The sequence below is a fragment of the Balaenoptera borealis genome (assembly GCF_965194805.1).
Source record: "Balaenoptera borealis genome assembly, chromosome: 1".
NCBI lineage: Eukaryota > Metazoa > Chordata > Mammalia > Artiodactyla > Balaenopteridae > Balaenoptera > Balaenoptera borealis.
This window is the reverse complement of record NC_138860.1, coordinates 158534749-158562097: the sequence shown is the minus strand read 5'-3', so window position 1 is coordinate 158562097 and position 27349 is coordinate 158534749. Positions and strand designations below refer to the sequence as shown.

Here is a 27349-nt window from a genome sequence, read left to right as displayed (position 1 = left end):
GTTGAGCTCAGCAACAGCTCACCTAAAGCAGCTGCAGTTCTGAGCTGAGTTTACAAGATTGGGGGAGTTCACCACGAGGCAGGGGAGAGTTCAGAGGTCAAGGAGAGATGAGTCTCCAAGAAGACCAAGAAAACGGGCTATCTGAATTGCGTTTTGAGGGATGAATAGGAGTTTTCCAATTGAAGAAAGGGCACTCTAGGCAGAAAAAAAAAGCAGTATGACTAAACACTCAGAGATCTTATCACTAGTGGCGTGTTCAGAGTTACAGCAAATCACAGAGGATCTCTATTGCCCTGTTAAGTTACTGTAACTTTACTGTGAGAACACAAAAGGGAGATATCAAAGAATTAAAGCTTGAGGGTGTGTGTGTGTGTGGAATGTGCTATGATCAGATTCATGCTTCTGGAAGAGGATTCTGTGGCTACGGGAAGTAAATGGAGACAGGATACCCAGTGAGGAGAAGGGTACAAGTAAGTCAGGTGAGAGAGAATTGTGGCTTGGTAGCATGGAGCCATTTAGAAGGCACATTTATTAGGGCAGGATGATTTATTGGATGTGGGGGTGAGGAAGAGGAAGGGGTCCAGGTTCCTGGGAGTGAGTGGGTGAGGCCTTTACTGAGCCGGGGATTTGGGGATGAGAGGTAGATTTGGGGCACAGATAATGAGCTCAGGGTTGGACATGTTGTTTTTGAGATGCTTGGAGCATTTGAGGGTCGGGTGGGGGACTTTTAGGAGGTGGTTGTGTGTGAGGATCTGGAGTTGGGGAGAGAGGTCTGCGCCAGAGGAAGGATGGAGAGTTATATGAAAGGGTGTAGAGCTGTGTTCAAGAGAAGACAACTTCAGTGGTGAGGAGCGCAGACTCTAGTTTCAAACTGCTGGGTTCAACTCCACTTAATAGCAGAGTGACCTTGAGCAAGTTGCTTAACATCTCTGAATCAGTTTTCCCACTTGTCAAATGGGTATAACAAAGTTCCATGTCTCACAGCGTTGTTATGAGGATTGAAGTTAATATGCAGAAAGTTCTTAGAATAGGGCCTGGCATCTAATAAGCACTGCCATCTCAGTGTTAGCAGTTGTTATTGTAATAATCCTCAAAGGGCGAGGTGCAAACCCATCCCCATCAGAATCTCAGTGAGAGCGGCTTTAAAAACTAGACATTGTTAAGGTTTGGGCATCTGCTCACCTAAAGTAGCTGCAATTCTGAGCTTAGGTTAGCTGGCTAACCTAACCTAAGTGCCCAGCCCTCAGCCCTCATGTCATCGCTGGGATTGTGTGTGTTGCTCAGGTGTATTTGACCTTCAGGTGGGCTGGTGTGAGAAGACTAGAGGATGAAGCCCTGGGGAAGAGACCCCACATTGGGAGTGGGTGGAAGGGGATTCTGAGAAGGAGCAGCTTCGGTGTGTTGGGTTCCCTGTCCCCCCAACCCACCCTGGGCCCTGGGCCCTCTAGTGAGGTGTCTGCCTCTGAGGTCCAGATGCACCCAGGCTCTGTGTCGCCAGCCTCCAGATCTGAGAACAATGGTTTTGGCTCCTCGGCAGTGTTGTAGCTGTTTCTGGGGACTGTTCTGGTGCAACTACCAGGGCTGCCTGAGGGCTGCTCTGGAGGGGCGTCCGTGCTCCTCTAGATTTCAGGTTGCTCCTTGTCCCGCTGTCAGGCCAGGTTCCAGGCTTGGCAAATGACGGAGAGCCCTGCCAGGGGCCAGCCCCGGCTTGGTGCCAAGGCCTGCTTACCTGATCTTGGTCACGGCTGCCAACCTCACCCCTTATGAGGCCTTTGTGTGTGCCAACCAGTGATTCCTAACTTGGGTCCAGTACCAGTCAGGCCGTTTCTGAGTAGCTTTCTAGTGGGTCTCCTGGGCACAGCCGGCAGCCCTGATTGTTGTTGTGTCTGGGGTGGTTCTGGGAGCTGCTACTGGTGACTCTGACAGGTGATTCTGATCGCCCTCCTAGGTTATTTTGGGGCACCGGTAGTTCCAGGTGCTGTTCTGGCTCTTCTAGAATCCTATTTGTGCTATAGGGTCTCTCCAAGTGCAAGGTTCTGTGCCTGTTTTGTCTGTTCTCTGACCCACCTCCAGGCCATCTGGGGCACATCCCTCTATCCAGGTGTGGCTCCTGCTCAGCTTAGGTCCAGGTGCCAAGCCCAGTGCTCCTGGTGTGGCCTCAGGCGTGGCAGTAGTGCAGCTGGCTTGGGGGACCCTCCCCATTCTCTACCTCAGACTCTGCCCCTCTGCCCCAGGGTCCCTGAGCAACGGTGGAGCTGACAGCCTCACATCTGGCCCTGTGAGGCCCCGGCAGGCGTCCCCAGACAAACGGGCCTTTGAGTTTGGGACACGGAAGCTGGTTTGTCTGGCCAGACCCGCCCGGCAGCCTGTGTGCTGGGAGCAGGGAGGCCACAGGGAACTTTGCGGAGAAGCCGGTGGGCTGGGAGACGGAAGCCTGCGGCCATCCTGAGGCCCGGTCTGTGAGCTGTGGGGGGAGGGGTGATGGAGGCAGGAGAGGGTGTGGGCTGCAGGGTCAGCGCGGGTGGTCGTGGGTTGGCCAGGCCTGTCCTGGCCATGCTCAGGCACGAGGACCTCCCCTGTGTCGCAGAGGCGGTCTGTCTCAAGCGAGGCTGATTCCCAGGTGCCAGGTGTGGAGGCTGGCCTCGGGTTGCTCCCTGGGGTTGTTCCCTGATCCTGTTCCTGTGTGTCCGTTTGGGGATGAGTCAGGGTGGAGCTTCAGCATGGGTCACGATCCCTGTGCACGTGGGGCCGTGCGGGGCGAGGTGTGGCCTGCGTGGAGTGGGCAGCGGGGGGCCGGTTGCTGAGCTGGGGAGCGGGCGTGTCCGACCCCTGCCCCCTCTCAGGACGGGGCCCACGCTGGTGGGAGCTCAGTAATGGTTCTGGAAGGAAGGTGCCGGGCTCTGTCGCCCTGTGTGTGCCAGCAGAGGAGGCGTCCAGGGGCACACCTTCATTTTTAAAATTATAGAGCAGCAGAGTGTCAAAAATAAATATTGCTTCTGAAGCTTCTTTGAAGGCTGCATGGATGCTGGCGCGGTTCTCCCAGGCTGGGCTGTTTTCTGTGAACTCATTCACGCGTTCATCCGCTCAGTCAGCATATCTTGATGGAGCACCTACTATGTGCCGGCTCTCTGCTGGATGCTGGGGACACGGAGGTGAGCCGGCACACACTGAGCTTATGGTTGTGACTCAGCGGCCACTCGGCAATTGTGTAAATAAATAAATCATATCGTGGTCACCACTCCAAGGCAAGGTCCAGGCGTGTAGTCTGGGACATCCTGGAAGGCCTCCCTGAGAAAATGCTCTTGGCTCTGAGATCCGAGGGCTCACTGGCTAGAAGAGGTGGGGAGTGCGGTCCAGGCAGTGGCATAGGGCCCGAGCAAGGCTGAGAGACTGCAAGAAGATGGCACATTCGAGGATCAGAAGAGGAAGTTTTCGGGCTGGCTGGCTGGCTGGCTGGCTGGCGGGAGGGAGCGTGGCCAGGTTGGGCTACAGAGGTGGGCGGCGCCGACTGCTGTGCTGGAGGGTGGTGCTGAGGAGTTTGGACACAAGTTTTTCTGCTGAGGTCAGGGACTTGGTCTGTGTTGTTCGCGGCTATATGCAGGGTGCCTGGCAGAGAGCCTGGCACGTAGTAGGTGCTCAGGAGTATGGAAGGAGTGAGTAAATGAAGTGAAGAGATGGGCATTTTTCTAAATGGGGCTCGTCCTGCAGGAACAGTTCCATAACCTGCTTTTTCTTCCCCCTGCGTAAACAGCAAATTTTGAATGTCTTTCTGTGTCAATACCTGCTCTGCTGTAATGAAATTCTTAATGTTTCCTTATCCTTTTCTCTCTTTCCAGGAAGGAGCGGAGGCTCCAGTGCTCTGCCCTCAGTGCTGGTTGTCCAAGAGCGACTGGTGTGAGCAGTCAGAGACCTGGTGAGTGTCCCCCAAGTTGTGGCCGGGCAGGGGTGCCGAGGGCCAGGCCGAGAAGCTTGGATTTTGACTCAGGCTGGTGGAGAGCTGTGGAAGGGTTGTCACTAGGGGCATGACATGATCCAGTGTGTGTGTGGCAGAGAGGTGATGGAGGCCTAGACCAGGAAGGCCGTGATGGAGGTGGAGAGAAGGGATTTGAGTGTTATTTAGGGAAGCCAAGTAGACAGGACATGGTGAAGGGTTGAATGTGGGGCATGAGGGAGGGGAGGTGTTGAGGATGGCTCCCGGGTTTATGGCCGGAGTGGGTGACGGAGGTGGGTGGGGAATGATATACAGCTCATCAATTGCTGTAGGTGTGAAATAGGCTTCCGGGTAACATTCTAGGACTTACACCAGGATCTCTATGCTTCCCATTCACCATGTTTCTGTAGAAAAGACTGTTCCGTTCGACTGTAGGTTGTGGTAGAAAGATCAGGGTACTCACAAGATCTGGGCCCATCCTTCTTTGTCTCTTTGAGGTCCACTTCTTTCTTTCTGCTAGAAGCACAGAACGGGTGGGTTGGAGTTACAGGGAATGAGGTTGGGGAGTTAGGTTGGAGTCAGAGTGTGCTGGGCCTTGGTTGTCAGGCTAAAGACTGTAGACTCTCCTGAGGGTGGTATGAAGGCACTGAGGGTTCTTAAGCAGAGAAGCAACATCCACACATTCATCTACCCGTTGCCCATTCGTTTGTTCATTCATGAAACATTATCTGCATGTCTACTGGGGGATAAAGCAGCAAACAGAGCTGAGAACCTTGATCAGATATGCATTTTTGTAAGCTGAAAGGGGGCCTTGGTTTGTTTGCAGGATGGGCTGGAAGGGAGTGACCAGAGGCAGGAAGCCCACCGAAGACATGGGCGCTGATGACGTCCTCCTAACATGCCAGTGGTTGGGGTGGAGCCAGGACAGATTCAAACGTATTGACCAGTGACATACGTGGGATGAGGAAAAGGGAGAATTTGAGGAGGCCTGGCTGGCTTGGGTGGCTAATCATGGTGGTGCTTGTCACGGAGATGGGGACCTGGAGAAGGAGTGGGATTGGGGAGGATGCGTTCTGCTTGGGCCATCCTCTGTAAGCTCCTTGAAGGCAGAGCCCATGACTGTCTTGTTCATCACCCTGCCTTCTGGCTCAAGGCCCAGTAAGGCCCACTGGACAGTTCTGCATGATGGCTGGTGAAGAGGGCTGTGGAAGAGATGGGTCTGGTCTGGGCGTGGAAGGGAAATGAGCATGTATTGGGTATCTGCTGGGGGCAGGCCCCGTGCGTGGTGAGGTGAGCTATGGGACTATGTAGAAGGTGCGGCAGGAAGGCTGTGTCACAGGTTGGAAAGGTCAGATGGAGAGGGTGGGTGTGGAGATACCTTTCACCTGGCTATCCTCAGATGATGAGTCTGACATTCCTGGGAGCCCAGTCTCACCATAAAAGGTGCCTGAAATTGGAGCCCTCTGTCCTCTGGGGAGGCCACTTGCTGATGGCCTGTTGAAGGGGTAGGGGTGGGGTGTGCTGTACGGTCCAGCTCTGGAGGCAAGACTGACTTGGAGGGGGAGGGGAAGGTGCTGTGAGATCCCGAGGCCTAGGTACAGCTAATATATGTCAAACCTACCTGAGGTATTTGGGGCCCAGGGTACCCATAGGGACTGAGTTCTGGGGCAGGGACCAGGGCAGCAGGCCTTAGGTGACATGGGCAAAGGATCTTGCTGTCTGCATCAGGGTTTCTCAGCCTCAGTATTGTTGACATTTTGGACCAGATAACCCTTTGCTGTAGGGCCTGGCCCATTATTGTAGGATGTCTAGCAGCATCTCTCGCTTCTTCCTACTGTGCCAGTAGCACCTACTCCCCCATCCCCGTCGGACAATCAAAAATGTCTCCAGACATCGCCTAATGTCCCAAAGCAGGGCAAAATCACCCTGGATCGAGAATCACTGGTCTACACCACTTCTTGCTGCCTTCACTGTGCTGTACAAATCTGGGAAACTGGGGAGGGCCACGCAGGGAAGATTCACAGTGATAGGCCACGGGAGCTGAGTTCTGATGGGTGAGTAGGCGGCTGAGGCCAGGACAAGGCATTCTTTACAACAGAGAGAACAGTGGGTGCAGAGGCCTAGACGCAGCCACGTCGGTGAACATTAACCCAAGGGAGGCTCCACTCTCCAGAGGAAGGAGGCTGGACGGCTGGTGGCTTAGGGGTTATAGCTGTAGGAAGGTGCCTCTGCTGGCTCCCTTGGTCTTCTGCCCCCAGAGCTAAGCCTCTGCTGCCGCTTGTGCCCCACCCCCAAGGCTCTGGGATGCTCTTCCTAAGCTCCCCGTCCTCTTGCAGGGGAGACCGAAGAGCTGAGGGCTGCCAGAGGGTAAGTAAGGTCCCAGCTTCGAGAGGGAGGGAGGGTGGGCAGATCCTGGCTGTGCTCACAGACTCTGGCCAACTGGCTGGAGGAGCAAAGGCAGCCTCCTTTCCCGGGGCTGGGGTCACGGCTGAGACTGATTTATTCCCATCGTAATCTGGTGGTTGGTTTAGTGAGAGTTGGAAACATGTTGGTTTTCCCTTCCCAAGTGTAACAAGGCCTGTTCCCGCTTCTGTGGCCACTGCTGCAGTGCCACGTGGTGAAGTGTCCGGGACGTGACAAAAGGGCTCGGTTAGCTGCCCACCGGTTAGAAGATGAACAGCTCCGCTCAGGACTCTGCCTGCTCTCACGCTCCTCTGCCCCAAGCGCTGGCCTCTCCCCTTCGCCAGCCGCTCCTTGGGACCCTGGATACCCCTCCTTCTGCTGATGTCCATTTTGGGGCCCCAGCCTCCTGAGAGCCAGGGTCCTGGCCTGGGGAGGAAGCAGGGAGGAGGCTGTAGGAACAGGTGGTATTTGGAGACTAATTAATATTTGTGAATAATAACACGTGCCCAAGGGAAACAAATCAATTTGTGTTTGCATATTCATGAGGAAGCCTCGGAATGATCCCAGATGTTCTCCAGCCAGGGAACCACCCCCCGCATGTCTGGCGTCACATGGTCTCTCCTGGGGGGCCCCCCATTGAGGCTGGCAGGGGTGGTTGGGTGGGCCGCACGGCGGTGACGTAGCCTCTGTGTAACAGGCCTTTCCATGACGTTTGTATTCGAATCCTGTGGCTTGATGTGGGGCCTGCTCCTTCCTTTTCCCTCAGAGCAGTGATTCCCAGGCTCTTCAATTTCACAAACCAGTAGTTTCCAAAAGTACTTGGGGGCCAGACATGGGGTTGGCAATTTTTTATCTTGCCAAGTAAGGACATTATTAAAAAAAAACAACTGGTATCTGCTATCACTATCACTTCTTACAAGAAAGGACATTTTAACACCAAGGACGTAATTTCAGAATAAAGGACAGTTCTTCCCAAGAAAGGGCAGTTGGCAGCTTTACACTGATGTAGCAAAGAAAAAGCGTATATTAAAACCATTCTGAGTGTAGAAAAATGGCATTTGATGATATTGTACAGTATTGTTCAGTATGGAATTGTTTTCCTGCCCAAGTTTATCAGTTGGTAGAACCGATGGTCCGCAGTGCAATTCAGAGACGAGCTGAGCGTGCAAGTGCTCAGGCCATGTTTTCATCTCGGCTGTTGAGAGCCCAGACTCACCCAGGCGTGGGCGGAAGTGGACGCTCTGCTCTTAACGCTGTTGCACTGAATTCAGAAGGTTCTCAGCTACCCCAGCAAGGCTAGCGTCGGTCCACCTCCCTGCTCCCCTCCCGCCACCTCCCCACAGGTGACCCTGAGCGCTCTGGGGTGGGGGCAGGGCCAGCGTCTAGACGGAGGCCAGACCCAGGAGCCAGGACTCCTCCTATGCGGGGCCCTGGAGCTGGGAGTGGCCTGTGCCGCCTGACACTGGGGCAGGCTGTGTGCCCAGAGTCTGGGGCGGAGGCAGCTTGCTGACACCAGGAGCTGGTTAGGGAGAGGCCCTGGCCTGGACAGCTCTGTGGTTGCTGGAGTAGTTCCCTGAGAACGTGTCCATGTCTGTGTGTCCCCGCGTCTTCCCGTCTCTCTGGGTGTCCTCGTGTCCGTGGACCACTGGGAAGAGCTCTCTGGGAGGGAATGTCATTGTTTTCAACTTTTTCACCTCTGTCTGTCCTACTTTTCTGCATCTGAACAGTATCCTAGGCACTCCAGACCCAGATACACAGGAGGACTCTGGGGTCCCCAAGTCACGGCCACTTGTCTTTGTCACAGTGGGGGTGGGGTTACCAGAGGCAAACCCAGTTTCTCTGACACCCGTGGGCAGAATCTCATCCAAGAGTGTACCACATGATGTCTGCTCTGGAATTAACACCCCCTTGATGGCTGTACTGGGGACTGACACCCCATGATGTGTATAACAGGGTTATTCCTCTATGATAACGTACCCCTATAATGTCCATCGGGCAACTGCACCCCCATGATGTCTGTCTACACTCACATGATGTCTGGACAGGACTGCTACACTTCCGTGATACCTCTACCTGGGAGTTGCACTGCCATGATTACTGTACCAAGGCAGCTACAGGGGATTACGCCTCCGTGATCATTGTACTGGGGAGTTACACCCCATGATGATTGTGCTGTGCAGTTGTACCTCCATAATGTCTCTTCTTTGTAGCTTCATCCCCTTTACATCCATACCAGGGAGCTATGCCCCCCATGGTGTGTGTTCCTGAGGGTTATGCCCCCATGATGTCTGCACTGGGAGGAGGGTTCACACCCCGACTGCTTGTACCTAGGAGTGAAGCCTCTTTGAATATTGTATTGTTGCACCCCATGATGTCTGTACTAGTCCCCTCTGCCTCTGTCCTTTGGTGTAACACACCACTGATATGTGTACCAGGAGCTGCAAGATGGTTGTATCAAGGGGCTATACCCCCATGACACCCTGGCTGGGCAGTTCACCACCTGATGTCTGCTGGGAAGTTGAATTCTATCATTGGTCGCACTGCTGCACGACAGTGCCATGATGACCAAGCCCAGACAGACACGGCCTTAGTGATGCACGTCCTCCATCCCAAGTTGGCCGTATGGGGCGTGGTGCTGGGGACTTCCTCTCTCCTGGTCTCGCCACACTGAGCGGAAGCCCAGGCATGGTGTAAACGGGGCTGGACGCCCACCGTGCTGCTTCAGTGTGCTCGCTTTTGCTGCTCAGCCTGTCTCAGACTTTCGGTGAGATCTTGGGACAAGGGACATCTCCCACACTTTCCCCTTTGTGTTCAACCCCTACCTCACTTCACAGTTGTACCTGCTTTGTCCCAGCACCTTTGCTCACCTTCTGCCCTCTGATCTTATGACCTTTGACTGTCCCAGTTGAGACTAGGGTCTAATTTCCAGGGAGGAGCAGAGCCATCTTTGAGCCCTGCCTCTTCCTGTTCACCAGCCCTGTCACCTCCTTGCAAATATTCTTACCGTTGTGGGTCAGCTGGCACCTGGGTCTGATCCCCACTCTCCCACCAGAATCCGTAGGTACCACTGTGGGGCCCCCAGGTGTGTTCACCGTCACTCACTCTCCTTCTGCGCCCTGTTGTGTCTCCAGAGCATTAATGAGGGGCTTTGTGCACCAGCCCCTGGCCCAGAGCAAGGTGTAAGCAGAGCTGGTGGGCAGTGGCACAGATCCCCAGAAGCCCCCTGAAAGGGAGCCATGGGAGAGAGACCCTTGGGAGCTCGCCACCGGGGCTGGAGAGTGATAGCAGTGTATCTGTACCGTCTCGTGTGGCCATGCTGAGGGCTCCACATTGGTGCTGGGCAGAGTGGGCAGCGGGGGCACACCTGGCTGAGGAGCCCTGTAAGCAAAGGCCTGGGGGCATTCAGGCAATCCCCGAATGGTCTTCCCCATGCGCAGGTTCCTGGCTCAGCCCGGATGGCAGTTGTGAGCAAGTGCACCCCACCGCTTGATATGCTCTGGGCCACTGGGGCAAGGGCAGAGGAGGTGTAAGTTGGACTCTTAGGGTCCAGCACCCCCAGTCCTGGCCACTAGGGCCTCCCTGTGGTTTCCTGTGGAGTGGGAAGGTGCCATGGGAGTTGGGTAGGATGAGGGTAACCAGGCGGGGCGGGTGCAACTTGTCCAGAGCACATCCTGGCGAGCCCGGACGGGTTGTGGCTTTGGCTCCAAGCCTCTGATACCTGGATCTTGTCTGCCATGACCAAGGCTGTGCTCTGAGGTTTGTGCCCAGCATGCGGGCTCTGCTGGGGAGAGGAGGGGCAACAGGAGACCCCAGGGACTCTGGAGTCCCTGGCCTCTGTGGGTCTGCTAACTGCTCCGTCTCGGTCTTGCTTTGTTTGGTCTCTGTCTCCACCTGTGTGTCTCTGTGTCTCTCGGACCCCGTTTCCCTGTCCCAGTCCCCTTATGGAGGCAAGTTGGAAATTCTAGGTCTGGAACGGAACATCCCTATACATCGTCTGGTCTCAGTAGTCCCTGCCCCCTACTCAGGTTTAGAGAATGACCTGGGGGGCCTCTTGTACTCTCTCCCTACAGTGTGACTGGTGGGTTATCCTTGGAATCACTAGGGGATCGATGAGGAGCCTGGGTTTTCACAGGGGTCGGAAGGTCTGGGTGGTCATTGCACATACCCCACAGGAGGGGGTATCTGTTGAACTAGGCTCTGGGTGGTCAACGATGATGAGTGGTGGTCTTGGTGGTGAGTGGGGGCCGGGAGGTGGCATGTGGGCAATAAGACATTGGTGGGTACCAGCTAATTGGCTCTGCCCTTCTCTCTGTCACAGGTTGATTGTCCTGGACTGCGGCTGGCTGTGGTGCTGGAGCCCTGGATGGCCCCTGAGCCAGTCTCAGGGAGGACGATGGTGCCCCTCGTGCCCGCACTCGTGATGCTTGGTTTGGTGGCGGGTGCCCACGGCGACAGTAAGTCTGACCTCTCAAGGCATGGGATCTCCTAGATGGAAAGGTGCATTCCTCCCAGCAGGACTCTGGAAGGGGGGGGACAAGGCCAGCCACTAGGAGAGACAGGATGGCTAGATACACCTCCAGACCTTCTGTCCTAGAGAGCCCCCGCCCCACTTGGAGAGCCCCCCTCCAAGTAATACTCCAGCCCCGTTCTTCCTTGGAGCATCCTGTGGAATACCCGCATGTCTCTTAAGGTGCGCCAGGGTGGGGCGTGTCTGAGTGTGACCCTGTTTATGGGGTGGAGGTGAGACATGTCTAGGACTCGTGTGGTCATTAGTGATGTGCTCAGGCATGTACTCTGTCCACCACTGTGGACCTGTGCAGAAGGCACAGTGTGGGCCGTGTTGGTGTTGGTGTGGGAATGGGGGGCTGCACACAGGAACATGTATGGACACGTGAGTGGGATGCCAGAGGTGTCCACAGGTCCAGGGAAAGATGGGAAGGCGAGCCACCATAGCCCTTCCCCTGGACCAGACCTGTGTGTAGACACTGAGCACTTCCTTCTCCTCCCCACTTCAAGGCAGAGGGGCATCCCCCTCCCCCAGCCCCTCAGCCCTGAGAATGGGGGAAGATTGCACTTGGCCACAGGAAGCTGGGCTCCAGCGCCCCTCTCTGTGTATGGGGGGAGATGGGATTGTCCCCTGCCCAGATCCAACTCCGAACTTTGGTCCCTTTTCTGCCGCCCTTCCCCCTGCCTGGCACTATAAGACTGGCCGCAGCCCGCCCCGTTGCCATGGTTACCACTGCTTGGTTACCGGTGGGAGGCGGGGCACAGGGCAGATTTAGCCAATCTGCACACTGAGGGGGAGGGGCGAGGTCGGAGCCAAGGTCCCTGGGGAACAGAGCTGTTCCCATCCTGTCCGGAGCCCAGAGGTGGCAAAGGGCCAACCTGGGGGTCAGCCCAGGGGTCAGCAGGCCATAGGGTTCCCCCACCCCCCTCTCCCTGTGTCTGGGAGCAGAGCTGTCTTCTTGCCCCACCCAAACCCTTTCTCCTAATGGCTCATTAATTATTCAGGACCAGATCCTGGAGGGGGTGGGACTGGAGCGCCCCGCCCTTTGTCCTCCAGGTTGGGTGGGGCCAGTAGAGCAAGGAGAAGGAGAGGGCATTCCTCCCGGGGCGCGGGGTGAGGGGTAATGGGAACCTTGAGGTGCGGGTGATGAGAGGGCTCAGCTAGCAGGAACAGGGAGGGGTTGGGGGTGCGGGTGATCTCCAGCCCGGTTGGGGCTGCTGGGAGAGAGCTTGAGCCTGCAGGGGCAGGCTGGGGTAGAAGTCACTGGGTGGGACTGACAATGGCACGGAGGCAAAGGCTTGTGAGAGCCAGCCCTTGGACACTGAAGTCCTGGCCTTGCTCCCCGACCCTCACTCTGGACGCTCTTAGGGCCTTCAAATGGGAGCTTGAGAGCAGAGGGAGGACCACCCGGCTGGCCTTTTGGAGACAGTACATCCTGGGAGCATAACTGTCTTCCCTCCTACTCAGACCGAACATGCTGGAACCTGTACCCTCACCCTCATCCTCCCAGACCTGCCCGTCTTTCTGTGTTCTCTCTCCTGGTGAATGGCTTTCCCACCCACCCAGCCACCCAAGTCAGAAACCTGGGCCTCCTCCCAGCCTCCTCCCTCTCTCATACCCACATCCAATCCATCACCAAGTACCGCTGTTTCTCCCTTCTGAATATCTTTGGAATGCATCCACCTCTCTCTCCGCTGCCCTCACCCAAGCCATGCTCAGCTCTTGCTGGGGCTTTTGCAAGCAGCAACCTCCCAGTGGCTTCCCTGTCTCCAGTCTCTGTCCTCATCGTCCAGTCTCTGTTCCATGGTAGGAGTCGTGTTGCAAAATGAAAGCCTGATCATGTCGCCCCTCATTTTAAAACCCCTCGCTCTCTTCCCCTGTCGCCTTTAGGATCAAGCCTTGGGGTCCAGGCCCTGCATCTTTAAGCCTCTGCCAACCTCATCCTTCACCTGCCCCACCCCACGCCCCCGCCATGCTGACTTCTCGGTTGCTTCCATGCTCCCAGGCCTCTGTTCCTTCTGTTTCCTCTGATAGGAACCCTCTTCCCCATCCCCTTCACCTGATGAGTTCCCACTCACCTGGAGCCATCACCTCCTCTAGGAGCCTGGGTCATGTGCTGCTCCCCTGGGCACCTGTGACTGCTTCAGGTCTGTCTGTCCCATCGGACTGTGAATCCTGAGGGGTCAGACCATTGTCCAGTTCAGGGCCTGGAGTGTGGTAGATGAGTGAGTGTAGGGGTGGAGTTGGGCCTGAACCCCTAGTAGGACTCAGGGGGCAGGGCAGAACAATTTTTAGAGCAGAGGCCAAGAACCTCCATGCTGGTCCCTTAAGGACCAAAGACCAGGGTCTTGAAGGTAGGAACCAGCTGGAGATGCCAATGTAGGTGAGTTGAGTTCTGCTCCCAGGCAGAGAGCCACGGGAGAGGGGCATGGGCTGGAGGCTGTGATGACCTGACCCCAGGAACACTGCACATACGTTTGGATCTGTCCCCCGCATCATGGCCAGGCTTGGGCTGGGCCTGGGAGACTGCTAGCTGGGGCGAGTAGTCAACGTGGACAGAGCTGCTGCAAAAGGTAGGGCAGGCGCCCCGGAGAATTGACGACCGGAGCAGTGGAGCGCAGAGCGGACAAATGTGTTTCTATAGGCCTCTTAACGAGACAAATGAATGGGGGCCCTGGCCTCTGAGGGGAGTGCAGGGAAGGGGGGCGGAGAAGCAGCTGCCAAGGGTTAGCCCAGAGGCCCCGGCGTCAATGCCGAGTCAGCTCCGACGGGGACCTGGGCACGTGGGGCTCGGCGGCTCCCCCAGCTGGGGCTCGTGGCTTCTCACGAGGGAGGCTTGTGGGGCCAGAGGTGGTCCTGAGCAGGAAGAGGTTTCTGCTGATCCGCTCTGTGCGTGTCAGGTGCTCGGTGGGAAGAATCCACACGGGCCTGCCTTCGGAGCCCGCAGTGTGGGTTACTACAGCGTCCACTGTGCTGGGGTGGTGCTGACACAGAGGTAGTGACCTAAGCATCGTGGGGGGGAGGTGTAGGGGACTTCCTAGAAAACGGGAGCCCTGAAGGTTGAGTGGGCATTTGCTAATGGGGGCCGTTGCCTGATGAGATGAGATTAGGGGGAAGAAGCAGGAACGGGCCTGGGCTTCTCCCTGGAGCCCATGGGAGGACCATGATGAGGACCATCTCGCTTTTGTCCCCAGACAGCTTAGCACAGTCCAGTTACTTGGAATCATAGGAGCCCAGAGCAGGATGCCTGATGGCTAGGAGTGTAGGTAGGGGCAGAGGCCTAAGTAGCTGAGGATGTGTCTGTCGTATCACCGCCCCCACCCAGCCTGGGGAGCTGGAACATGGCAGGGTGCTGCACACAGTTCTGCGGTGCCCTCCTCCTCATCCTTGGGGAGGCAGGACCTGGTGGCCCAGCTAGACTCTGCCCTCCACGGAACTTCCGGCAGGTTGCTTTCTCTCTCAGGGCCTGTTTTCCTATTGCACAATGAGGATAATCACTTCTACCTGGAAAGGTTAACGGAGGTCACATGTTCAAGGCACCTGGCACTTAGTATGTGCTCCCTCCATCCTAGGCCGTGACCTGGGGCTCCCAGTGTGTCCCCTGGGAAACCAGGGTTGTCTCTGCATGGGCTTCCCTCCCGGGGATGCCAGGAGTGGTCACAGGAGCCAGCGTTAATGAGTACCCAGCTCATCAGACTTTTCAGGGCCTGGGAAACCCGCCTCCCTCCCCTGCCTCACCGCCCCTTGCTGCTGTGTGTATGTGTGCTCTGCAGGGAAGGCACAAAATAGGTGGCTCAGTTTGGCTGGACCCTGGGAGGTGTGGGGGGCCCCCCACCCCAACCCCCGCCCAGGCCAGCCCACTTGTTTCCCTTCTTAGGCCACTCCCTCCCACTTTGCGTGGGCTCAGCTACCTGCGCGTGTCCAGGGCATGCCCCTGGGGGCTGCTGCCCAAAGACCTGTGCAGCCCACGACCTCCATGTGCTAGGGGAGGGGAGGTGGACCCACATCCTGGTGGGGCAGAAAGCCCCTCCGGACACGTGGTCTTCAGAAGTTCTGTTCAGACCCTCCCCAAACACTAGCTCTGGGTCAGTACTGGGCGAAGTGGTCAAGTCACCTGATTTTGCCTGCCTGCCTGGGGACCTGACCGGTCACTGTGGCCCACGGGCTGCGGGACGCAGAGCAGGCTCCCGCAGGCTTGCGAGTAGGGTGCACAAGAGGGGCAGGGCACGCACGAAGGCAGGGGGGTGCCCACAGACCTGGGTGGGGTGACGCGGCCACAGGGCCAGAGCTGTGTCCTGCACGGTGCTTGGCCTGTGGCAGGTGCTTTTTTTTTTTGAAAGAGTCAAGAAAGCCTGGAGAAGTTAGCAGGAGTGAGTGTGGGGAAGCGAGCGGGGAGACAAATGTCAGCACAGGGTTTGTGCTCCCCAAAAGTCCGCCTGGTGAAGAGAGGCGAGGGCTTGGCAGGGCTGCGGGAAGAGAGGTGCCCACCCGTGGGGGTGAGTGGGCTGAGGGAAATGAGGGTCTGGTCTGTTGGAGGGGAGGTCCTGCCCCCTGGGCTGCCCCAGGCTGCGTGCTGCCAGTCTTGCCAGAGCCTGGTGGGTGGGTGGGCTGGCAGGGCTCTGGCCCCTCTCCAGCCTCTGGGGCGGGTGGGGGGGTCCACCTCCTTGATGGCCCCAGGCCTTGGGCGCCATCCAGCCTCTCCTGTACTCAGGCCTTCCCTTTTCTCTCTCTCTCTCTCTCTCTCTCTCTCTCTCTCTCTCTCTCTCCCCCCACCCCCCCACCTGGCTGCCTCCCCAGCTTCTGGTTCTTTGTTTGGCGTGGAGGCCCCGCCCCCAGGCACACTCACCCGGCCATTCTGGTTCAGCAGGTTCCAGCCTCTGGTTTCTGCAGCCGACACGTTGAGGCAGGAGTTTCACCCAGGGCTTCTCTCCCCAGCGGGCAGCAGGGGCTCCCCAGTGTGGTGTGTGAGGGGCTGAGGTCTCCATCTTCCGCAGGCCTTCCCTTGTTGTCAGGTCACCTTCACTTGCCTGCCCCGCCCCCCTGTACCAGGAATGGGTTCAGGCGCTGGGACGGGGGAGAAGCAAGGCAGGCGTGGTATCTGCCCTACTCAGGGTTATTGTTCTCTGTCGGGAAGGAGCCATGAATTAAATACTCCTCCAAAGTGTGGAGAAAGTAATAACCTCACACGTGTACATAACAAACCATGAGCAATGCTGTGAGAGAGGCGGCGGGAGTCTCCAGAGAGCCTAAAACCCAGAACTGAGCTAGTGGAGGTGGGGGCCACAGCAGGGGGACCAAGGAAGGTTTTCTGAGGAAATGATGTTTAAATTGAGATCAGAAAGGTGAATAGGAGGTAGTGGGTGAAGAGGTAGTCTAAGAGGTTTGTGGCAGAAGGAACGGCTTATGCAAAGGCCCTGAGGCGCAGGGGGTATTGCTTATCCAGTGGACGGGAAGCCAGGGCTCTGGGGGGTGTGAAGGGCTGGGGTGAGACCTGGCAGGGCTCCCGGTCTGAACGCCATCATGACGGGAGTTTAAATCTTGGGATTTAAATCTTGGGAGGCCTTTGGAGGGTTTTGATCAGGGAAGAGGCTGCCGCTTCACTCTGGCTGCTGAATAGAGACTAGGGACGCAGCTGGTTAGGTTGGTGGAGTGTCCAGTCGAGAGAGGGTGATGGCAGTGCAGAAGGAGAGCAGGGAGCTGCTGTCTGGAGGTGCGGGGGAGGGGCGTGCAGTGTGCAGGGGGGTGGGCAGGAGACTCTTCCCCACCCCCAAGTCGGGCAGGGGCATCCTATCTGAGAGGATCTCACTGAGAGGACAGGCTCTGCAGACAACTGCAGACTGGGAGAGTCCGGAACCTCCTTCAGAGGGCAGTCGGGGCAAGGGTGAGGCAAACTGAGGCTTCCTGAACCTTTGTGATATCCCCATACCACTCGGGCCCCCAGCAGGTTTGTGTGTTTCCCCAACAAGGCTGCCCTCGCCCCCTCTGGGTATTCCAAGAGCAGTCAGGTAGGTCCCCGTGTCTCCTTCCTCCAGGGAGGCCCTGGGTGCTGTAGGATGTGCTTAGGATTTGGAATGCTGGATCAAACCCTAGCTCTACTCCAGATCAGTCTGATTTGTCTGTTGTTTAACCTTCTGAGCCTCCATTTCCCCATCTCTAAAACGGGGGTGATATGATGCTAAGGCGGGTGATGGCTGCCCACAGGCAAGGTCCACCACGTGTCCAGCCTGTGCAAGCAGCCTGCAGACATCATCACATTTCGTCTGCACAGAGCCCTAGCACTAGCACCATTTTGCAGATGAGGCTCAGAGGTGGTGAGTGACTTTCTTAATAATTACATAAAACCTCCAGAGCCCACTGGACCCTGGGGTGCTGGGTAAGATGGGCCCCTCCCTGCTCTCTGCAAGGCTGAGCCCTCCCAGCTCTCTGTACCTGCAGCTGTCACTCCTGACCCTGGGGGTCCCCCAGACCCTTCCCTCCTCAGAGACTCTGCCCCATCTGCTGTCCGTCTTCTCTCCACTGGATCAGCACCTTCTCCCTCTGCTGGCTCCTTCCCATCAGCATTAAATAAATAAATAAATATTATCTTTCACATCTTAGGAAAAAGAGAAACAAGAATGGGAATTTCCTTGGTGGTCCAGTGGTAAAGAATCCGCCTTGCACTGCAGCGGACGCGGGTTCTATCCCTGGTCAGGGAACTAAGATTCCCACGTGCCGCGGGGCAGCTACGCCCCCGTGACACGATTACAGAGCTCGCGTGCCCTGGAGCCTGTGCGCCACAACTAGTGAGAGAAAACCCGCACGCCACAACCAGACCAGAAGCCCACACACCACAACGAAGATCCCGCATGCCTCAACAAAGATCCCGTGTGCCGCAACTAAGACCCAACACAGCCAAAAATAAATTAAATAAATAATAAATAAATCTTAAAAAAGATTTTAACCCTTCAACCCGTCCTCCAGGTGCCATCTTCTCTTTATCTTACCCATCACAGCCAATCTTCTCTTTTTTTTTTTTTGACTGCGTTGGGTCTTTGTTGCTGTGTGTGGGCTTTCTCTAGTTGCGGGCGAGCAGGGGCTACTCTTCGTTGCGGTGCGCAATGGGCTTCTCATTGCAGTGGCTTCTTTTGTTGTGGAGCACAGGCTCAGTAATTGTGGCTTGCGGGCTCTAGAGCGCAGGCTCAGTAGTTGTGGCTCACGGGCTTAGTTGCTCCGAGGCATGTGGGATCTTCCCGGACCAGGGATCGAACCCGTGTCCCCTGCATTGGCAGGTGGGTTCTTAACCACTGCACCACCAAGGAAGTCCCCAATCTTCTTTAAATAGTCACTATACTCTGCTCTCCACTTCTTCACCTTTTGCTCCTTGACCTTCTTTGGTCTGGCTTTGGTCCCTGCCACCCCACTGACTCTGCTCTTGACAAGGCCCCCAACTATACCAATGTGAACTGTTTCTGTCAGGTGTCTTGGAGTCATATAGGCTTGAATTCAAATCTCAGATGTGCCGCTTATTGGATGTGTGACCTTGGGCTAGTGACTTGACCTCTCTGTGCCTCTAAACTGGGGATAACAACAGTGAAGGACTAAATGAGATAAAGTACCTGGTGCAGAGTGGGATTATCATCATTGAACAAACATGTTTTTGTGCCAGAGACCAGACCAGGCCTGGGCTCATCGGCACCGAGCAGGTGGTCTGAAATGTCATTTCTCATGGTATCAGGCTTCCTGGAGCTGTTCATTGGTCTGATTAATAGGAAATGGATCTGCTATCAGGATTAGCAAGGCATTTCTACATCTTAATGAAGGCCGGGTTTCCAGGGTCTTGTGACCCTGGGTGGTGGGATTCCAGGTTGGCCCTGGTGTGTGTATCAAGGTGACGTGGGTGGGCATGGCAGTACGGTGTCCAAGCCCCCTCCCTTCTCCCCCCCACCGCCTCTCTGTGGACACTTTGGGGAGACGTCCAGGCCATCGGAAGGCAATAACCCAGCCAGTGGCAGCGGGGTGGGGAGGGCAGATTTACAGGACAGCATTCACCTGGGAAGACATCCAGAGATACTTAGGAGGTGGAATGTCTAGGCCTTCAGGACAGATGGTGTGTGGGGGCCGGGGAGATGTGGAGTCACGGTTTCTGGCTTGAGCCTTGAGGTGGATGGAGGTACCATCACCCTGGTGGAGAGCAGTGGGGGAGGGACACGTCCAGGGGAGATGCTAAGGCTGTTCCCAGCAGCTCTCAGCATGCCTTTATCCTAGAGCTTGGAATTGATGGGGGGATGGGAGACAGAAGAGTGTAGCAGTTAAAGTATGGACTCCAGACTCAGTCTCCTGGGTTCAAATCTTGGCTCTGCCACTAACCAGCTGTCATGTTAGGCAAATCCCTTAACCTCTGTGTGTCTTGACTTCCTTCTGTATAAGCACAGGTAACTGTAGCACCCAGCTCATGTGCTCACAGCTCTTTGAAGAGTGCCTGGCACATAAGAAGCACTGCATAAGGGTTAGGCGTCGCTACTGTTATTTCCTCTATAGATCTTTCTTGCCCCCCACCCCATGCCTGCCCCCTGTAGTACAGGCCACGTCGGCAGTGACCGTGCCATGATGACCTGGTGTCTCTATCTCTCCAGGCAAACCTGTCTTCGTTAAGGTCCCTGAGGACCAGACTGGGCTGTCAGGAGGGGTGGCCTCCTTCGTGTGCCAAGCCACAGGGGAACCCAAGCCACGCATCACATGGATGAAGAAGGGGAAGAAAGTCAGCTCCCAGCGCTTCGAGGTACAGTCTCGGGTGGGAAGGGGCAGGCAGGGCTCCAGGTCTGCCTATTCTGGGGTCTGGTCCTACCTCACCTGCTCTTGGTCTCCCTCCTTGGGGGCCTTTTGGCAGTGAGAGGACGGCTGACCCTGAGCAGGCCTCTGTGTCCTGAGCAGGCTGTGACCACGTGTCTGTCCTGCGGCAGGTAATTGAGTTTGACGACGGGGCAGGGTCCGTGCTGCGAATCCAGCCGTTGCGGGTGCAGCGAGATGAAGCCATCTATGAGTGCACGGCCACCAACAGTCTGGGAGAGATCAACACTAGTGCCAAGCTCTCAGTGCTCGAAGGTACGTGCTGGGGAGGGATGGGGCCTGGTGGGTGCGGAGACTGATGCAGGGGTGAGCCAGCCAGCCAGGCCCGCACCCGCCGTGGGCTGGGGTGTTTTTGTGGAAAGGAAAACTGGCCATCCTGGGGTCAGCGAAGGTCAGTGGTGGGCAGGGATGGTCACTGGATTTTTGGCTTGTGCCAAAGCCCGCTGTGTGCCTCGTGTCTTTGTGTTCTGCAGAGCCGGGATGTTGCTTGGTGGGTCTGGGGACTGACTTAAGGTGGGGGACTGCAGCTACGTATCGCTTGGGGTACATGACTCGTGGCAGTGGATGTGATTTTCATGTGGAACCTGGCAGTAGGCTTCAGAGAGGTGTGTTCCCAGTCACCGTTATGAGCAAGGGCCCTAGGCTGGAGGCTGGGGCTCTGTATGTGGACTTTAATGACTTCTCTCACTCCGCGGCTCCTCCATTCATTCACAAACACTCCCTAATGCTGCCTTGTGTCCTGAGAGTTATCTGACCCGGTCCTGCCCTTGAGACTTCAGTCTCCAATAAGTCCTGTGGGTGTGGCCCGGGGACTGGGGGGCAGGGTGCAGCGTAGAAGGGAGCTGTGGTCTGAGTCCTGGGGACAAGTGGGAGTTGGGTTGGGGGCCTCGGCAGGGGAATAGCATCAGCATGTGCTAAGGCCCAGAGGCAGGAGAGAATGGTGCTTTCAAGGAACTCTGAGTGGTTCCGTTTGGTTTTGGGGTGGGGGGGTCACTGGAGGACACAGAGAAACGGGGAAGAGTAATTCAACATGAGCCTGGAGAGACTGGAGGGCAGATGACACAGGACCAGGTTGAGAAATGAACACTTTCCTGGGGACATAGGAAGCCACAAATAGAGAGTGACATGGTCGCCCCCCCCAACCCCAGCCATGATGGAGTCATCAGTCTGAATGTGTCTGCCTATATTTTCAAAATATGGCATTGATTGTTGCTTTTTAAAAAAAATTACAGTAACAATACCTGTTCACTGTTGAAAATTTGCTAAGTATAAAATAGCATATAGGAAAAAATAAAAATCACCTGTTTATCTTACCTCTACTATTAACTTTTGGTTATCTCCTTATGGTCCATTCTCTGTGCATGCATGGTATATGTAACAAAAACAGGATTACATTCTGCTCAATGATTTGTGGACTTCTTTTTAAAAAAACGTATCATGAACATCTTCCTTGCCATTTTTTTCTGCATCATTATTTTTTAATGGCTGTGGGTAAGTGTCACATGCAAGTACCCTAATTTATTTAGCCACTCCCTTATTGTTGGACACATATGTTGTTTCCAGTTTTTTGCTTTTATAAATAAGGTGCTATACGCTTCCTTGCAGATAAGATGTGTTCACCTTCCTGATTATTTCCTTATTCTAGATGCATGGAAGTGGAATTGCTGGATCAAAGGGCACATGCGATTTTAAGCCTTTTCAGTATTTCCAGAAGACTGTGTCGGTTTACACTCTCACCAAACAGGGCATAAGAGGGCCTCTTTTCTGCTCATCCTCACCAGCAGTGGGAATTATCATTTAAAAAAGTCTTTGCCAAGTTAATAGGCAAAAAATGGCATCTCAATTTAATTTGCATTTCTTTGATTACAGAGCAGTTGAACGTCTTTTCGTATTGGCCATTTTTACATTGTGGCTTTATGTGTTCACACGCACGTCCATTCAGTAACTCCTTTGTGACTGTGTGTCTGCTGCGAGGCGGGGCAGGGCCCTCCAGCTTAGAGGGGCAGTGGAGGACAGGGGTTAAGAGCAGGGGCTCTCGACCACTTACTCTCTCACCTTGTGACCTCAGGCAAGTAACCATGCCTCTGAGCCTCATTTGCTCGCTCTGTAAATAGGGACATAGTACTTGCCACCCAAGCTGGTTGGGAGGATTAAATAGGAGTTAAGCACCTTGCCGGATTCCAGCATGCTACTGAGCTGGAAGCAGCACATCCCAAGGCCCAGACATGTGAGCTGGCTGTACCTGGCATCTCTGCTGCCTGGCATCATCTGGGTGATGCAGCCCCCACCATCCACTCCTATGGGGGGCGGGAGCCCAGAGGACAGGCCCTGGGCCAAGATCCCTGATGGTTGAGTGCTTTCATCGTGCTCCCTGCCACCCCTGACCTCAGTTTCCCCACTTATGACCTCAGGACAGGTATTTCAGCACTACCCTCCCTCCTGTTGGTGTCTGCCCCAGCAGGAGCCATCTGCCCTGCCCTGGCATTTGGGAGGTGGCTGAAGGGCCAGACTGTGGCTCCCACCCCAGAGGGCATCCCTCAGGCCCTCATATTAAGGGAAAGAGAGCCTCCTTATAAGTGTTGGAAGAAAAGTCCCCCCAAAGCCCCTACACCCCAATTTTGGCCCTTGCTCTCCCCAAGTCCTCTGTTGGCACTCTCCTATCCGCACCTCTGCCCTGGGCAGCTTTATCTTTTAAAGGGTTGAGGAGGATTGGGATGGTCTGGCAGGGGCTGAGGTGAGGGGGTTCAGACTTGCAGGGGTCTGTCCTTCTAGAGGGGCCTTCTTGGAGGAGGGTTTCTCTCGCAGGGGTCTGGGGTCTGTTTGTGCTTCTCGGCGTGGGAGGTGTCTGATGAGGTTGTGAAGCGTGTAGGGCCCTACCCATGCGCCTGGCCCAGCTGAGATGGAGCTGTGGGCCTGAATGAGCCCCTCCTGCTCCTGAAACACAGCACCCGCAAGATGAAATAGTGACTTACCATGTTGGTCTGCATAACCTTGACCCTCTGGCTCTGGGCATGGCAGAAAGGAGGGGAGTGGGAGGCCTTAAAGGTACCAGGGGGCGGGGCCAGGGGAAAGCAGCCCCGCCCTGCCGCGCCAGGCCTCCTGTGCTGGCCAGGGAAGCTGGGTGTGTGTGGGAGTTGGGTGAAAGTATGGTGTGACTACAGCTGTGGGCTGGGGCCAGAAGACAGCCAGGGTCACTCCTGGGAGGAGGGCTGGGGAGAGGATGAAGCCGGTTTGGGGGCTGGGAATAAAGGTTGAGTCTCTTACCCGCATCATAAACTGCATGGGGCTCACCACACACTGGGCTCTTCAGGGGAGTGGCCCAGGGCTCTCTGGGGTGACTTGGCTCAGGTGAGGGGTTGCTGCTTCCCAGGCCTACGGGTCCACGCCAAGCTCCCTGCCCTGCCTTGCTCCGTGCCATGCCCTGAGCTCCCCTCACCCTCCGGGAGCACCCACACCACTCCCACTTCGTGGCCTTTGCAGCCGGCTCTCTGGGCAGGACTGCCACTCCCAGTGAGTCCCGACTGCCCTGTGATGCCCAGCCGGCTGCTCCCCGCCCCCTAGGCCCTGCTGGGTACCGGGTGGGGGTACCCGGCACAAGCTGGCTGGGGGTGAGCCGCCCAGTGTTCCTGTCTGAGTGGTAATTGAAGCCATTAGCGCACCAGTCTCTCCCTCGCCGGGTAATGGCAGGAAAAGCTCTTCTCACGCCGCACTCTTGAGGCTGAATCACTCCCCCTCCAACCCACCCGCTGCCGCCACTGAGACAGGGAATCTGACATTTTCCCTCACGAGGGAGGGGGAGTGGAGGGGGAGGGGAGACTGGCCTTGCTTCCTGGCCTCTCCCTCCAGGGTGTGGGGAAGCCGGGAGGGTCCTGGAGCTCAGTCTGGAGGTTGTGGATTCACGTGGGCCAGTGGGTTCCAACCGGGCAGTACCGGTACTGTGGTCAGGAAAGCCCCAGAGGAGGCCAGACAGCAGAGGTGTGGGCAGGGCCCTGGTGACTTGGGCAGGTTCTGGAAGGGCCAAGAAGGAGGAGGAGAAGGGAAAGAGGGGCAAGGAGGAGGGGGAGAGGCCGAGGAGCAGGGATAAGCCGTTTCTGACTTTGTGGTGGGCACCTGGCTCTGGGGCCCCCGAGTGCAGGAGGCAGCATTTGCCTCGTGGTCATGGCTACAGCAGGTAGCGTGCACCCTGCGTGTGGTGAGTGCCCTGTGTGCTGTCTGTAAGGCAGTGTGTGTGAGGTGTGTGTTGTGGTGTTACAGTCTTAGGGGCTGTGTGTGCCTTATGGGTTGTACATAAAGCAGGGGGCGTGCGTCCGACTGCGTGTGTGTGTGTGTGTGCGCGCGCGTGCACACGTGCTTGTGCGTACGCACATCAGGCAGTGTGTGTGGGGTGGGGTGTGTACAGCAGGTGGTGTACACCTTATGACCTGTGTCTGCGGCGGGGGGAGGGGTGTGCAGCAAGCAGCCTGGGCTGAGTGTGTGCGGTCAGTCTGGTGCTGTGGGAGGCCGGAGATGCTGTGTCTGGGCTCATTGTCTCCTGGACCCCACAGGATCCCTGCTCGGAACTGTCGGTCAGCCAGGACAGCGGGACAGAGACGGACGTGGGGCAGAGTGGTCAGGCCGAGCTGTTCCCAGTGCCTCTGAGAACTGCACCTCAGCAGTTCCTCTGCAGCCAGGCCAGAAGGGAGGGGGCCCCAGATAGGGATCCTGCCCAGGCCTTGGGACTCTCTCCTCTTCCTCCCCTCCCCTCATCGAGCCCAGGCTCCCTTTCACCTGTTCCCACCTGGCCTTGGTGTCTGCTGACTGGCCAGGACCACACCGCTCAGGCCACACAGGAATCCAGGTGCCCACATGGAGTGCCTGGCCTTGCCCCCTTCGTTCCAGATAGGCCCTGCGGGAGGCCAGCTGTCAGGCATGTGGGGTAGTGACCGGGGGAGGGGGGCAGTCCGTGCTGGGCCTGGACCCCCAGGCTCCGCAGTGGTTCTCACCCTGGTTTTGGGACTGTGGGATGATGGAGGCCCTCTTGAACCCCCCCAGCCAACCCCCCCGCCCCACCACAGCCCCTTTGGAAACAGCCCCAGGGACATGAGGGCTGATGAGCAACATATGACCCAGTCCTGCGGCCCTGGGCTGGCTGAACCTGGAGCGGGGCCAGTACAGAAGCTTGTGTTTTCAGGGTGGGTGGGCGTTTTCCCAGGGAGTCATCTCTCCCTGCCCCACCCTCCTCCCTGCCCCTGGCCCAGGCCTGACTTAGGAGGGTGGGGAGTTTGGGTAAAGGGCTGCCAGGCAGAGGATGACTCCTTAGGTAGCAGGATGTGCCCCCTTCCTGTTGCCTGCATACGTGTCTAGGTCATGGGCTTGTTTTGAGGAAGCTGGGCCTGTCACCTCCCTGATTTGCATCCATGGAAGATGAAGAAGGAGCCCCAGCACCTAGAACCTGGGCCAGCTTCTGCTCCTCCCCTTGCAGCTGAGGCATGACCTCAGTGCTTCTGGCCCAGTGACTGTGGGATCTGTGACCTGTCCTTCCCCGCTCCATTGTGACTGTAGTCGCATTCAGAACTGTGCAGATACGAGGCTCTGCAACCATTTCCTGGAGAGATCTGGGCCCCAGGCATGGGGGTGGGAGAGGTGTCAGTAGGTGGGCACTGCCAGGAGGGTCTAGAAGATCAGACTCTGGGTTTCTTGGCACCTGGGATCCCCCATTTTTTTCTAGTTCTGATTTGCGTTCAAGGTCCAAGCGGACTTCCTTCTGAATGGGTCCTCTTGTGGGGTGGGCAGTACGCCTGCCTCTTCTGTTAGCCACGGACACTGGACACCTTCCCTGTGCCTAGCCTGCCCCTCCCACCCCTGTGGTCACAGGTGCTTACATGGCCCTGCTGTGCCCGTGGCTCCCTCGCCCACTGCCATCTCCCCCAGCCTCAGGACCACAGCGGAGCCAGCACCTCCGGGAACAGCTAGCCAAGTCGGAGGTTTCAAATGCCCCTGTGTGTGTACCTTCTCCATCCCTGGTGAGCTGCCACCTTTCTCTGGTTGCCAGGGGAAAGAGTATTTTAATCAGGGGAATGACTTGATAAAATTTATGTTTCAGAAAGGTCCCTGGGGGTACAGAGTAGGGTACAGGGACACCAGTGAGAGGCCGGGGCAGCACTGCAGCCCAGGCAAGAGGTGGTAGTGGCCCAAACCCAGGCAGTGGGTAGGGAAGGAAGGGAGACTGGGTTTCATGCAGTTTAGAGAGAGTGGTGGCCTGCCTGGCCACCTGTGGGACTGGGGAGGCGGGAGACTCGGGGTTGCTGGCTCTGGGCCAGGTAGATGGCAGTGCTGTTTTCTAAGGTTCAGGTGTGGGAGGAGGACCTGGTTTGAGGGGCAAGTTGATGAGGCCACTTAGAAACCTGTTGTATCGGGTGTGCGCAGGCATTGGAGGTAGGGGTGTCAAGGAGGACTGGCACTCCGAGGGACATCTGGAGATGCAGTTTTGAGGGTGGAGAAATGGCAAAACTTACGGAGCCAGAGCCAAGGGGGAGGAAGAGGGCCCGGATGGAGCCCCAGACGCTAGCTCTCCATGTTGGGAGGGGAGTTTGCATAGGAATCTGGTGAGGAGGTGTCTGAGAGGTAGGGGTGAGTCCGTGGAAGTCAAGAGAAAAGAGTCTGGAAGGAGCAGGGAGGGGTGCTGTCGAGAGGTCAGGCAGGATGAACGATGAGACGTGTCTTTTGGACTTAGCTCCGTGGAGTCATGGTTGACCTTGGTGAGCACGCTGGCAGGAAGCCATGGCAGTGGCAGCTGGGCTGCAGGGACCTGAGGAGTGAGTGGGAGGCTCTCAGTGGTCTGGAGGGACTGGGCCTGAACCTAGGGGAGTAAAGGGATCAAAAGAATCGTCCTCGAGTAGGACTGAGGTGGGGACCCCAGGAAGAGTTCGCTGTGGGTCAGGGCCCAGAAGCTGGAATGTGGAAAGGGTACAGGCCTGGGGACGGTCCCCAGGTTCACCTGGCTGTGTGTGGCTGGGAGGCCTCACCAGCCAGGTTGTGTAGAGCCCTGTGAGGTGCCAGGGAAGCCCTGGAGAGGTGGGGGACTGCAAGGGGGAGGCCTCGGCTGCTTGGCTGTTCTCAGCTAGCTTGTGCTGCCGACAGGCCCCAAACAGCTCAGACTCAAAAACAAAACAGGCTTTTAAGATGCCAAGTTTGATGAAATCTGAGTGCTAAAAGAGGTGGGAGTTTTCTCTTAGAAAAAGCTGAAAATCAAGACTGAAAGCTGCGAAGGGAGCCCAAGGCTCCCCAGGCCCCCCTTACTGCCTGGAAGTCTGGGGGTGGGGTGGGGCTCTCTGGGAGAGTGTGGGAGCCTGCGGGTCTGAGGAGCCCTTCCCACCTGCTAGGGGGTGTCTTGGCCCTGACCTTGCTAAGGATGGAGCTGCCTCAGGGACAGGGCCTGAGGCAGCTTTGGTTTCCTTAGAGTGCCAGGAGGGCTGGGGGAACCAGCAGCCCTGCCACCCACGAGGTCCCCTCATGCGTCTCTGTCTGCGTTTCCCGGCTCTGTCCCTGCATGCGTCTCCAGGGACACGTGTGTCAGCATACGTGTTATCTCTGCATGTCTGCACATGTGTGTTTCTGCGTCTCTGCGTGCTCTCCCTCTGGATCTGCTTGCATGAGTCTGTTTCCACAGGTGCTTGTCACTGCAGGTGCCCCTCCGCACGCAC

At 56.6% G+C, this 27349-nt stretch overlaps 1 protein-coding gene across 10 annotated transcripts in view; it reads left to right on the top strand.

The window, feature by feature from the left end:
• The window catches only part of PTPRF (protein tyrosine phosphatase receptor type F), an 85683-nt gene that overhangs the window by 3553 nt on the left and 54781 nt on the right, over window positions 1-27349 (top strand). For all 10 annotated transcript variants that reach the window (XM_082364032.1, XM_082364029.1, XM_082364025.1 and 7 more), the window contains exons 2-5: window positions 3837-3913; window positions 10653-10788; window positions 19454-19599; window positions 19781-19922. In XM_082364032.1, the coding sequence (XP_082220158.1) occupies window positions 10698-10788; window positions 19454-19599; window positions 19781-19922 (379 nt within the window). In that variant the 5' untranslated portion in view covers window positions 3837-3913; window positions 10653-10697. The remainder of the gene's footprint in view (window positions 1-3836; window positions 3914-10652; window positions 10789-19453; window positions 19600-19780; window positions 19923-27349) is intronic.